Source organism: Anopheles arabiensis, chromosome 2 (genome assembly GCF_016920715.1).
Source record: "Anopheles arabiensis isolate DONGOLA chromosome 2, AaraD3, whole genome shotgun sequence".
In the NCBI taxonomy this organism is placed as follows: Eukaryota; Metazoa; Arthropoda; class Insecta; order Diptera; family Culicidae; genus Anopheles; species Anopheles arabiensis.
The window spans coordinates 18,128,277-18,140,710 of NC_053517.1; the positions used below are offsets into that span (position 1 = coordinate 18,128,277).

General features: G+C 44.1%; 1 protein-coding gene across 24 annotated transcripts in view; it reads left to right on the top strand.

Moving 5' to 3' along the window:
- Positions 1-12,434, top strand: part of LOC120908528 (ankyrin-3) — a 123,688-nt gene that overhangs the window by 31,680 nt on the left and 79,574 nt on the right. For 19 of the 24 annotated variants that reach the window (XM_040319620.1, XM_040319623.1, XM_040319641.1 and 16 more), the window contains 9 exons: positions 34-237; positions 1,378-2,121; positions 2,218-2,398; positions 2,492-2,759; positions 2,906-2,923; positions 3,065-3,450; positions 3,601-3,812; positions 7,935-8,139; positions 9,831-9,857. In XM_040319620.1, coding sequence (XP_040175554.1) covers positions 34-237; positions 1,378-2,121; positions 2,218-2,398; positions 2,492-2,759; positions 2,906-2,923; positions 3,065-3,450; positions 3,601-3,812; positions 7,935-8,139; positions 9,831-9,857 — 2,245 coding nt within the window. Of the gene's footprint in view, positions 1-33; positions 238-1,377; positions 2,122-2,217; positions 2,399-2,491; positions 2,760-2,905; positions 2,924-3,064; positions 3,451-3,600; positions 4,229-7,934; positions 8,140-9,830; positions 9,858-12,434 lie in introns of those variants that run through there. The other 5 variants (XM_040319622.1, XM_040319639.1, XM_040319640.1 and 2 more) reach the window with 3 other exon arrangements.

Genomic DNA, 12,434 nt, shown 5'->3' on the forward strand with positions numbered 1-12,434 from the left:
CTTCCTCTTCGTTCCGTGCATTTTTTTTTACAGACCGACATTATTCGCATTTTGCTGCGCAACGGTGCGCAGGTGGATGCGCGCGCCCGCGAACAGCAAACGCCGCTGCACATTGCGTCGCGCCTCGGCAACGTCGACATCGTGATGCTGCTGCTCCAGCACGGTGCCCAGGTCGATGCGGTCACCAAGGACATGTATACGGCACTGCACATCGCGGCAAAGGAGGGCCAGGATGAGGTAAAGAATCTCGTTGCTAAAAAGCTTATGGATCACATTGACACGGTGTATCTGATGCAGCTGTTCTGGATACGGCATCAGGAGTATTTCATTTAGGAAGGGGGGTTTCTGCAGGAAGAAAATGGGGCTGAACTAATCGACAGAGACAGCAAGGCGAGGGACAGAGGGTGAGGCAGAGCCATGCCATGAAGATGGTGCTAGGGGGAATGTCATACAGGGAAGTTCTGTGGGTTCGTGTATTACAGAACTTGAAGCTAGAAGCTTTAAACGACATATCACATTAAGGTGCCAGCAATGGTGTGTACAGGTAGTAGAGCAATAGTGTTGGTGAGTCTTGCAACGGTGCTTGACCACTTTACATATCGACCGAACCGAATCGCACAACGACCGCGCTAAGCGAGGTACTAAACGACGAACGGCGCACAGCCGCAGTAGTGTCTTCATTGTTTGTTTTATGTTTAAGATTATTATTATTATTATTATTATTTTATTATCATTATTTTAACAGTTTTGGAATAAAGCTAAGATGGTAGGGTTGATTTTTTTCCACCGACGGGGCGCTAGTAGCCTCCCCGTACGTGGAAACAGCCGACCCATCAAGCACCATCGTACTTCCATTATTATTTCTTTATTTCCTTTATGTCGAGAGTATTGATGCTTTAGGCGACCGTAAAGAAAGAGCTTTCGTTTGATGCCAAAGATGAAATGATAGTCAGTGCAGACGCAGGTTTGTTGTTTGTGTGCAGGCAGGTATAGCGAGTGTAGTGTTATGTTTAAAGTTTGGTTTTATTTCTTCATTTCCTGTTATTTGTTTTCCGTTTGAGTTACTGAGTTACGGTATGAGTTTGTTGGTTAACTGTTTGCGTAACAACGTTTTGTTTGTTTTCAAAATAACCGCTTGACTTTCGAATGCTGTGCCGATGTGTTTTGCCATTGTTTTTTAAAACGATTTTTACATCGGTTCCACTACTACTACTGGCTACTTCCGTACCAACCGTGCCCACGGTTCAATGCTGAACGCGAATCAGTTCGGTGGGCGATGGTGTATTTTTTTGTTCAGTTAGTTAGTGTTAGCTTACTAACCCTTAATCACTCAAAATGTTCTCTCCCCCTCCCCCTCCCATCCCACCCTGAAAACAGGTTGCCGCCGTTTTGCTGAACAACGGGGCCCAGATCGATGCGACCACCAAGAAGGGCTTCACGCCGCTGCACCTGACCGCCAAGTACGGCCACATGAAGGTGGCCGAGCTGCTGCTAGAGAAGAGCGCACCGGTGGATGCGCAGGGCAAGAACGGCGTCACGCCGCTGCACGTCGCCAGCCACTACGACCACCAGAACGTGGCCATGCTGCTGCTGGAGAAGGGGGCGAGCCCGCACGCCACCGCCAAGAACGGGCACACGCCGCTGCACATTGCGGCGCGCAAGAACCAGATCGACATCGCCAACACGCTGCTGAAGTACGAGGCGCAGGCGAATGCGGAGAGCAAGGCCGGCTTCACGCCGCTGCACCTGAGCGCCCAGGAGGGCCACACCGAGATGTCCGGGCTGCTGCTGGAGAGCAAGGCCAACCCGGACCACCAGGCGCGCAACGGGCTGACGCCGATGCATCTGTGCGCGCAGGAGGACCGGGTCAGCGTGGCCCAGGTGCTGGTCAAGCACGGGGCGAACCTGCAGGCCGCCACCAAGGCGGGCTACACGCCGCTGCACGTCGCGTCCCACTTCGGGCAGGCGAACATGGTGCGCTACCTGATCGAGCAGCAGGTCGATGTCAACGCTTCCACCGGCATCGGCTACACGCCACTGCATCAAGCTTCGCAGCAAGGACACTGCCACATTGTTAACATTTTGCTGGAGAGCAACGCTGACCCTAACGCTATTACAAATGTAAGTCGGGGCACGGGGGAGACCCAGGGCTGCTTGAGTAATGCGGGTAATGGTGTTTTTGTTTTGTTTCTTCTCCTGCCCCAACTACCGTCACAGAATGGACAAACATCGCTGAAGATTGCACAAAAGCTGGGCTACATTAGTGTGCTCGATTCGCTGAAATCGGTGACGGACGCGAAGGCCACGCCCGATCAGCCGCCATCGGAGGAGAAGTATCGCGTCGTCGCGCCGGAAGCGATGCACGAAACATTTATGTCCGATTCCGAAGAGGAAGGAGGTTCGTCGCTTGACCGCTGAGCTAGCATAAAGTCTCATCAGCGTGCAACAAACCCTCACCATTCGCTTCTGTTCGCCCCGATCTTTTTTGCAGGTGAAGATACAGTGCTGTCTGATCAACCGTACCGCTACCTGACGGTCGATGAGATGAAGTCCCTCGGGGACGACTCGCTGCCGATCGATGTGACGCGCGACGAGCGAATGGACTCTAACAAGATGGTTCAGAGTACCGATTCGCACCAGTTCCCGCCCACGGCGCTGGAGGATTCGATCAGCCCGCAGCACGCGTCGATGGTACAGTCCGGCATCTCGGCGACCGATTTCACCGACAACATCAACATTGAGCGCCATTCGCACGTAGGGTAAGCGCGAGGGGAGGGACTAGTCCGTTGCACACTACTAACAGCTACTAACCTCTAACCCGTGTTGCATCTACTTTCCTGCTTGCTTTAATCTAACACTCGCACGACGGGGTGGTTGAATGGACGCAATCAATGGGGCATTACAGCAAGCTTCACTGGAAGAAGTAAGTTTCGTTGCAGCTCGAATGTCTTTCGACTGTTCGTCGAATATTTTGTTCATCGTTCAATTTTCGGTTCCGTTCCGTACTCACCAATGTGTGTTCGATTGGCTAATAATGAGCTCGGTTTGCTTTCTGTTTCGCTAGCTTCCTGGTTTCCTTCCTGGTCGATGCGCGCGGCGGTGCCATGCGGGGCTGCCGCCACAGTGGCGTGCGCATCATCGTACCGGCCCGGTCGGCCGCACAGCCCACGCGCATCACGTGCCGCTACGTGAAGCCACAGCGCACCATGCATCCGCCGCCGCTGATGGAGGGCGAGGCGCTGGCGAGCCGCGTGCTCGAGCTCGGCCCGGTCGGGGCGAAGTTCTTGGGCCCGGTCATCATGGAGGTGCCCCACTTCGCCTCGCTGCGCGGCAAGGAGCGCGAAATCGTTATCCTGCGCTCCGACAATGGGGAGACTTGGCGCGAGCACAACATCGACATGTCGGACGAGATCATCCACGACGTGCTGAACGAATGCTTCGAACCCGAAGGTAAGAGACGGTGATAGAGGGAAGGTGGAGAGGGGTGGGAAGGGGCGAGTATCAATGCTAGGGCTAGGGTAGGGCAGGCAGCTGTACATTACACCCTCGACAAGCGCTCTAATGTACGTGTGCGGTGTGGTTTTGCCCTTGTGCTTACAGAGCTGGCCCAGCTGGACGAGCTCGGCGGTGGACGCATCTGTCGCTTCGTGACGTACGACTTCCCGCAGTACTTCGCGGTGATTTCGCGCATCCGCCAGGAGGTGCACGCGATCGGACCGGAGGGCGGCATGGTGTCGAGCACGGTGGTGCCGCAGGTGCAGGCCGTTTTCCCGCAGGGCGCGCTGACGAAGAAGATCAAAGTTGGGCTACAGGTAAATCTGTTCAAACCCCGCAAAGGGGTGGCGCCGGAAAAGTTGCGAAAGATAAGCGTCAACCACGTGCCGAAGAAGAAACGTTTCTCATTGATCTGGTAAGGTGCCGTCGGTTGCACCCGGCCACGCACGATCCGCGAGCTCGCTTGCTGCTCCGTGCTTACATGTGACGAAAATGGCGACAAATGTTTTACAACATATGATACATGATACTCTAAGCGCCCAGGTGCGAAACGTGGTAGCCCAGGGGAATGCTCACGGTTGCTTCCATTCCTTTTTCTTTCTTTCTTTTTTGTCTACGCTGTTTTTTCACCTCACTTCGAAACAGTTTGCTCAAACGCGACTTTCTCTTCTGTTCACCAATGCTAGTCAACGCGCGTCACCTGTTTATGAAATCAAACATTAATTGCATGTAACCTTTGTTTATATGTTGAAAACTCGGACTCTTTATTGTGTAGTAGTTGCTTCTTATCGACATTATCGTTTGGTGTAGTTTTTAATGATTAATTAAGCCTTGCAAAACACATCCATTGGCGAAACCAAATGTCGGACCGGAACATTATGTTATGGTGCTACCGCCATTGGGGTTCTGGGCTGAGGGCTCAGTTTGCCATTAGGTATTGAATAATTTACAATCCGTATTCGCTGTTACGTGGCGCTGAACATTAACTATGAACATTGCTGTGCACCAACTACTCTGATAGTGACCGGACGGTCATTCCTAACAAGATTCACTGGTGCTGGAAGCGATCAAAAAGCAACACAGTATGAAAACCAAAGTATTTCTCTCACTATTTCAAATAACGTTACAACTAACGAATCAATCGAAAAACTAGCTCAGTTTCTCTACATAAATGTATCACAAACGACTTAACTTGCTTCATAACTTGCAGCATTTGACAACACTGGTTCTCATTTAGTCGCGCAATTACAGGGTTTCCCACGATTTATTGGTTGGTTCCCATGAATTTTTGGTGGGTTCCCATTTTTTTTTTGTGCGTTCCCACGATTTTTTGGTCGTTTCCCAGAATTTGTTGGTCCAATAGTATTGATATCCAATTGGAAAATACCAATAAAATATGGGAACGAACCAAAAATCTATAGGATACGACCAAAAAATCGTGGGAACGCACCAATAAATCATGGGAACTGACCAATAAATCGTGGGAAACCCTGTAATGAAAGTTAGTGCTAAAACATATTCACATGTTCGAATTGTAATGCAACGAAAAACAAAAAAAAAAAAGCTCTGCAAAAAGCAAAATGGTACAATTAGATTCGATGCACAGATACTTGCAACACACTATTTGTTATCCCGACAATATATAAGCAAACAATGCAGACTTACCATGCCTATCGATAAAAAAACTTATTTCCATTGAAGTAATCAAAGAAATGCATTCTAAAAGTGTCGTGCACACATAGCGCAACTACGGTTAGATTTGTATGAATCACGCCTTCTACCATAAAAAAGAAAAGTTTTGCTTAAATTTGTTGCCAAATTTAAATTAAAACTTTTGCTCGATCTACCTAATTATACACGAAAGTGAACAATCAGCCGAGGAGATAGCATCCAAAGGAAACATTAACCATGTTTATTCTGTTCCATTTACAGAACGAAGGCATAAGAATTTATCGAAAACGAGAAGAATGTTTCATTTTAATATTAGAAGATAACCATTTTACCTGGTCTAACATTAATTCACTACGGTGGGTAAGCAAGCTACTGTACACACATTGAAGTATTCGAAGTGCTGCCAAAGGTGACTGTTGAATTGAGATTCGTGCGCCGTGCATCTCACGCTGGACACAAACGAAACGAAAGATCTCTCAAGTGAACGCTTCTAATGAAGATGGCCGTAAAAGGTAGTACAGTTTGATTATTATTTTTTACAATTTATTACTTAACTTATGACTAAATGATGCAAACACTAAAAGGGAGAGCGAGAGAGTGAAAGAGAAATGGAAGAGTTGCTTCGGACGAATGGCAAAAGATTAGTAAGCATGGGAGGTAAACGAAACATAATTCGTGTGAAAATGAAACGTAACGCTAACGCATTTAAACTTTTATGATAACTCTTGCAATACGATCCAATACAATGTACTGTCGAACTGTTTGTTGAAAACACTAAACAACAAGGAAAACTTTAAACTGCAGATTAGCGATGTCTGGCAATGAAAGGTACTGCGACTACGATGTAGCGCCCCATACATAACCCATAACCGAAAACAGTAGTATTTGACACAACACACACACACACGATTTGAGTGCCCAATAAATTTAGTTCATGTGATGAAAACGAAATACCAAACGGCCCGTTTGGTGCATTGCAAATTAAATTGTTTCATTTCTTGCTTGTGTTATGTGTTTTATCGGTGTCACCAAACGATCGGAAAAGCTCGCGAACGATGATGGTACACGCGGCTAGAGGTGTAATGTAAAGCATAAATATCTAACACAAACCTTAGAGGCAGGGTGGCAAACGCAACATCGACCAATTATTGAAGTTTTGAAGGACCATCTTTTGTTGTTGTTCGTTTGGATTTCCTGTTTATTTTTGTTACTTTGTGTTATTGGTTTCGTTGTTTTTTTTTATCACTCATAACTGTGCGAATAATATGACTTTGGCTCAGTACAGAGAGGCAGACAAAAAAGGAGAAGAAAAGAAAGCTAAACAAAGTTATAATGCTCAAGTTGGCACAAACCACATCACGCAAGAAGTAAGAGTGAAATGAAAGAAATTTTCCAAATTTAATGTCCGTGGATTCGTGTAAATTCGAATCATCACTTTTTGTAGTAGTAGTAAGGCAAACAGATTAGCAAACTCTGTCACAAGCAATGTACTAAATTTATTGGGCATCCTCGACATGCTCATCAGTCGCTCGTGCGCAAACAACACCGTACACACTTTCGTCCGTATTGCGATGGCAAAGCAGCAAACCTGGAAAAGGGAGTTGACGAGATTGGAAACAAACAAACAAACCAACAGCTCTGAGACTGATTCAATATTGATCGATGTGTCGTACCCCCGGTACACAATGTAAATCACTGGCAGGAATGTTGCTGTGATGCGACGATGGTTATTGTTATGCTACCGCTTTACTTAGGCTTATAAAGAGGGCCGATGTTTTGGCAAGATGTGAAACGAATGCAACGCATCGGCAGTTTAGGAAGAGGAAGGATAGAACGAGCAGCGAATGCTGTGTAGATTTATGCGCTGTGCTGTTTTGTTAAAAGCGTAAAAAAGATGTTTTATATTAAGCAGATTTTGTTGTGCCATGTGGTATCACGCTGTATGTGCGATGTACGACCGATATTTACCAAGGGTTTTTGTTTATCATTTGCTTGTTTGTATGTATGATTTTGTACAGCTTTTGTCGCAAGATTGTCTGAGCTACAGCCATTTGCTAACGCACGTGTCTCTACGAAACGGACTCGAATTTAGACCAAAAACAACAACAACAACAGAAAACAAACGACCAAAAACAAAACACAGCATTTGCGCCTTGCTTCTATTGTTTGTATGTGCTTCAAGACGGGTTTTTGCTTTATTTTCAACGTATCGAGGTTTTGTGCTGTGCGCCCGTTACCTATGCACAGCATCACAGAGAACGTTTCCGTCGGATTTGGTGGCTTCCGGATGGTTTTTTATACTTTTTGGTTAACATTGTTATGTGAAGTGGACCCTGGACTGAGAAGTAGAGGTAAGATACATGAGAATGCGTTTGATCGCTGCGCGCGGCTGCTGCTGCCCACCCCTCAGGTTAGTTACGGCGTGACTAGTGTGATAAAGCATGTTCGGATGAAAATTATTTTCAGATTGTTAGAGAGCGAGAGAGAGACAGACGATGCAAGAGCCCCATACACTGCGCTCGGTTTGCTTGTGTAGTAGTACACACTAGTATAATCCTATCTTAATTCTATCAAAATTTCTATCTTTCTTTGGTAACGATGAGATACAACTAGCCCTAACCAGCCAGTAGGTAGTAGGTCGTTTAATGCTATCTGATCCTCCTACTTAATCACTTCCAGCGTCCACTTCACGTCCACGGTTGCACAAGTAAATGGCATTGGTTCTAATTCCATAACCTTCTGTTCTATGCTCCCGACACCATCGGCAGGCTCAACCGATCGATCCGGACCTGACGGCGAAGCTGCTGGGCCGCGGGGTGGCCGTCTCGCCGGTCGTAACGGTGGAACCGAGGCGCCGTAAATTCCACAAGGCAATCACGCTGAGTATGCCGGCACCGAGGGCCCACAGCCAGGGGATGATCAATCAATACTCTGGCAGCGCGCCCACCCTACGACTGTTGTGCTCCATCACCGGTATGTACGCCTGTTGCTTGCTCTATGCGACAGATTTTGCTACCGTATCTCACTCTCTCTATTATTAGCAAACAATTTACTCTAACGACTGGTTGATACCTTGATTAACGAATTTGTCATATATATAGATAGATATATAGAGGTATCTGTAGTTTTCATTCGTTTTCCATGTTTTGACTGTATCAGCAGCGCGCATCATTCTTTCCGTTGTTGATATATTTCTATCAAAATCGATAACACGCCACCAATACCAAGCTCGCCATAATGCCGATGCTGTCATGTGCTAGCTGACAATTATGGGCGGCAAGCTCTGCTCAATCAAAGCCATGCTGTCATGTCCTCATGCTCCTCGATAACTGCCACACTAAAGCCATCTCCAAGAGTCAAGCATGATACGGTACTGGTAGCACAGCAAAAGGGGGAGGGAGTCCTTGTCTGATGTATCGTTTTCCGTTATTGATCCGTTGCGTGATGGTCCGAACGGAAGAAATAGTAGTTTCATTTTGTTTCCTATAACTTTTCTTTTCATTTTACCATCGTTTAGTCCTGTGGACATTGTTCTGCATTTTTTTTCAAATTTAAAAAGCATGAAATACAACAGATTACACGCTAGTTGTTTGTTCGTTGAAATTCGGTCAGTCCTATGGCTGGAGCTGGGTGTTTTTTTGTTTTATTGGATGAAAACACGTAACTGAAGAACAGCTCAACTGAAGAACTGGCTTACTCAATGCTTATTCTCTATTTGCGTCAAAGATAGACACTTCAAATCATACAATTTAAGCATTTTTCATTAGTTGTGTTGTGTTGCGAGTGGTACTGCCAATTATGATGTCCGTTATGAATTATCATCCGTTCGTCTCGCTAGATCACTGTACGTGTATTTATACTATGTGTGTGTGTGTGTGTGTGTGTGTGTGTGTGTTTGCGTGTTGTATTGACTGCTGATTGATTTATTGGGAACGTGAGGTTGATTTATTTTTTTTAACTTTACGTTTATTAAAGCTTTAATGTTGTTAGTTTTTTTTTATAACAAAATTCATATTCCGTTTAGGGAGAAGAGAGTGTGTGTGTGTAACTCATAGTTTGAGTTTTAAAAATTGGCTTTTTATCAAAATTACTAGAGCGTTATTTTGTTTTGTTTCGTTTTTTTTTCAATTTTGTTACTGAAGTTTTGAGTTTTGTACCAATGTTTTACTGTGTTCCTTTAATTTCTACCGTTTTTGTTTATACGTTTTGTCTTTGTTTACTGTCTCCTTGAACTGTGTATAGTGATAGGGTTTGATTCATTCAGATGCAATCTGCTGAGTGTCAGTGTGCAAATGCACCGCCCTTTCATTGGATAGGCTGTGCTGGTTTTGGTTTGCAAAATTTACACAGGAAACACATCCAACACTGTTGTCTCGGCTCACTTCCTTAACCGTTAAGCAGCAACACCAACCCCATTCCATGCAGAAACAGAATCATCCATTCGAAAGCATCTGTTTTGTTTGTTATACCTTTTTTTTGAAAATTATAGTTTTAGTTGGATTGAAAAGAACAGACACACAAAACACCAGAACCAGTAACCAACCCCAAGCCTTACAAACTATACATACCCCATTACCATAAACTATTGTTCCGATTTCGTACTAATACCTCGACAATATATGCCTGTTACTGCACGCATTCCCATGTTGCGCCCTACCATGAAGGTGTGTTTCGGAAAAGATCTCTGAAAGGTAACTAACAAAAAAAAGAATTAAAAAAAAAAACAAAACAAAAAATACAAGCAAACAGACAAAAAGAAAACAGCATTATTAAAAAAAAGCGAAAACAAAAATCCTGCTCCATGTGGGAATAATAGCAACAGTTTATTTTTATTCATTTGCTGTCTTAAGCATAAAAACGAAAAGAAATGCCAAACAGATGAAAGCTACTAGAACAAGCAAAACAAACACAATTAAAACAGCGTTTAGATTCGTTTTCGTTTTTGAGCCGATAACCGATTTTAGCTCACCTTTGGTCTTCTCCATCTTTCTCTACTATTCACACCTTTCACTATGCTATTATCTTCTCCCGTTTTGTTTGTGTTGTTTTCTCAATTTATATGAATGATTCTTTCTAAAGGGTTCGATTGCGCTTCTCGTGCCCCTTTACTTACTCGTTTTAGTTACGTATGTTGTCTTCGATTGCTGCAATCTTGCTCTAGCAATGCGTTTTCGGTTCGAATCCGTTTGGTGTCACTTTTCGTTGGTCTCAAGTTTGTTCAGTTGTTTCGTCAGTTGTCTTGCCTGTTTTGCCGCTACGCCTAATATACGCTCCCTCCCGGGAGGGTGCAAATGTATAGTTTGCAAACTACGTTTGAACATTTGTACGTTGAAGGTTTACTTTTCCGAATTTGCGTTGTGGCATTGGGATCGGTGCGAACTGTTCGCCCGAAAGCTATATTCGATCGATACTTGCGCTGATGCAAAGTTCGTACTTTTGTTTTAGTGTTTTGTTTCTGTTTTTAGGTTTTGTTCATTGATTTCACGAGCTAATGTCTGCTAGTTGCTCTACGTATGTTGTTTTTTTTAGTCGTTTTTCTCGGTCTGTTTTTCTTTTCTTCGAGAACATTCATCCTCTACGTCTTTGTTTATTCCGCTCTGTGTTGCTAACACGATGCACCGTGTACACATGGGTTTACTTCTTTTATTTTTTCGATATTTGAAAGATATTTTTTCAAATCTTACTTAGTTTTCCCTCGTCCCCATGCTTATTTGCCTTAGACTCGCGCGTTTTCGTTTGCAATATTTGCACTCAGAGTGTACTGAATTGTGGATAAGTTTTCCGATCTCCGATCAGAATATCGCATTTGAAATGAACACGGTGCTTTTGGTAGGAGAGAACTAATGCAAGCGGGATATCACTATTTTTATGTGCAACATTCTATAACAATAACTCGTATGACCCACCTACCCAGAGCACACAAAGTTTAAACGTGTAGATTTTTCTCACTAATTATTTATTCTTGCACCTAACGATTCTTACGACATGTTGTTACCAATTTTTGTAACTGTTTACGATTTGTTGCTTTAAATAATAAGATTATAATAAAATAATAACAACAGGCACACCCACATGCAAGGCGATGTGTGAGTATGTTGTTTCTTACAAGGAGTACAACCCGTGCAAACAGCGAAATCTGGGAAAGTCTTTGCTGCTTTAAACTCTCTCAAAACGAAACCTATCCACTTTTCTGCTCTGCTTCTATTGTTTATCTGTGTATTATGGTTGGAACATCTTGTCCAAGACAAGTGAGACGAATTATTTGTGTATTTGTAGTAAAAAAAACTTTTTTCAGTTTGGACACAATTACAGAGAAACACTTTTTCTTTGTCTTAGTTGGGAGTTTTTGACAATTGCCGAACTTCTGTTCCCACCAAAGTGATCGCGTTTTTGACAAAACCCCTTGTTTTCTTCCAATGCATCACACCGCCATCAACAGGGAGAAAGTTTCATTTGGATAATGCACATCCCTTTGTTTGTCACTTGACTGTATTGGATTAATTTGCAATTTCGATCGCATCCCAGACCCAAACGCTTCCCCCAACCCCCCCACGGCCCTTGCATAAATCCCAGATTATCACGATCAATCCACCAAACTGGTTTCCAAGCTGGTGTTTCGGTTGGTTTTTATGTTGTTGGTTTAGTCGCGTAATAATTTCAAAGTAAAACTATCCTGATCTTTCTATCTCTCTCTCTCTTTATCTATAAACATCTAGGTCTCTGTTTGTTTCTCTTTACGTATCTTGTAATTTAGTTTTAAAAAGCTTTCCGAGTTGTGTCCGCCAGTACACCTCACTGATATTTGAAGGCGCGCTACCATCGTTAAACTTTGTGTACTTTCTCTTTTTTTCAATTAACATTGAACCACTCCAGTTTTGTATGTGTTCACATGATGTTTTGAGTTGTCTTTGCGTTTCTTATTATTGGTTGTTTTGTTATTTTGTGGTTGAGAATCTCCCGTTTTGCCTATAGCAATATGAAAAAGCGTAAAGATAATAATGAGAGCTGAGTCATCCTGCTTGCTCAGAATTACAGAGAGTAAACATGTAAACAAAATGTACACACCAAAAACTAGAAGCAAAAAAGCAAACAAGTGTTAGTTGCCCACCGGAGAACTTTTCTGAAACCGTTGCTAAAAGCCCAGTGGCGAAGTCGTGTGTCGTTGTTCGGCATCTTTGCGTCCTGCCGAAACCGTTTCCGACCAGTAGTTACTCAGTTACTTTTTGCAACAAATAAACAAACGTTTAGTAGGGACGACTGTTGATCAC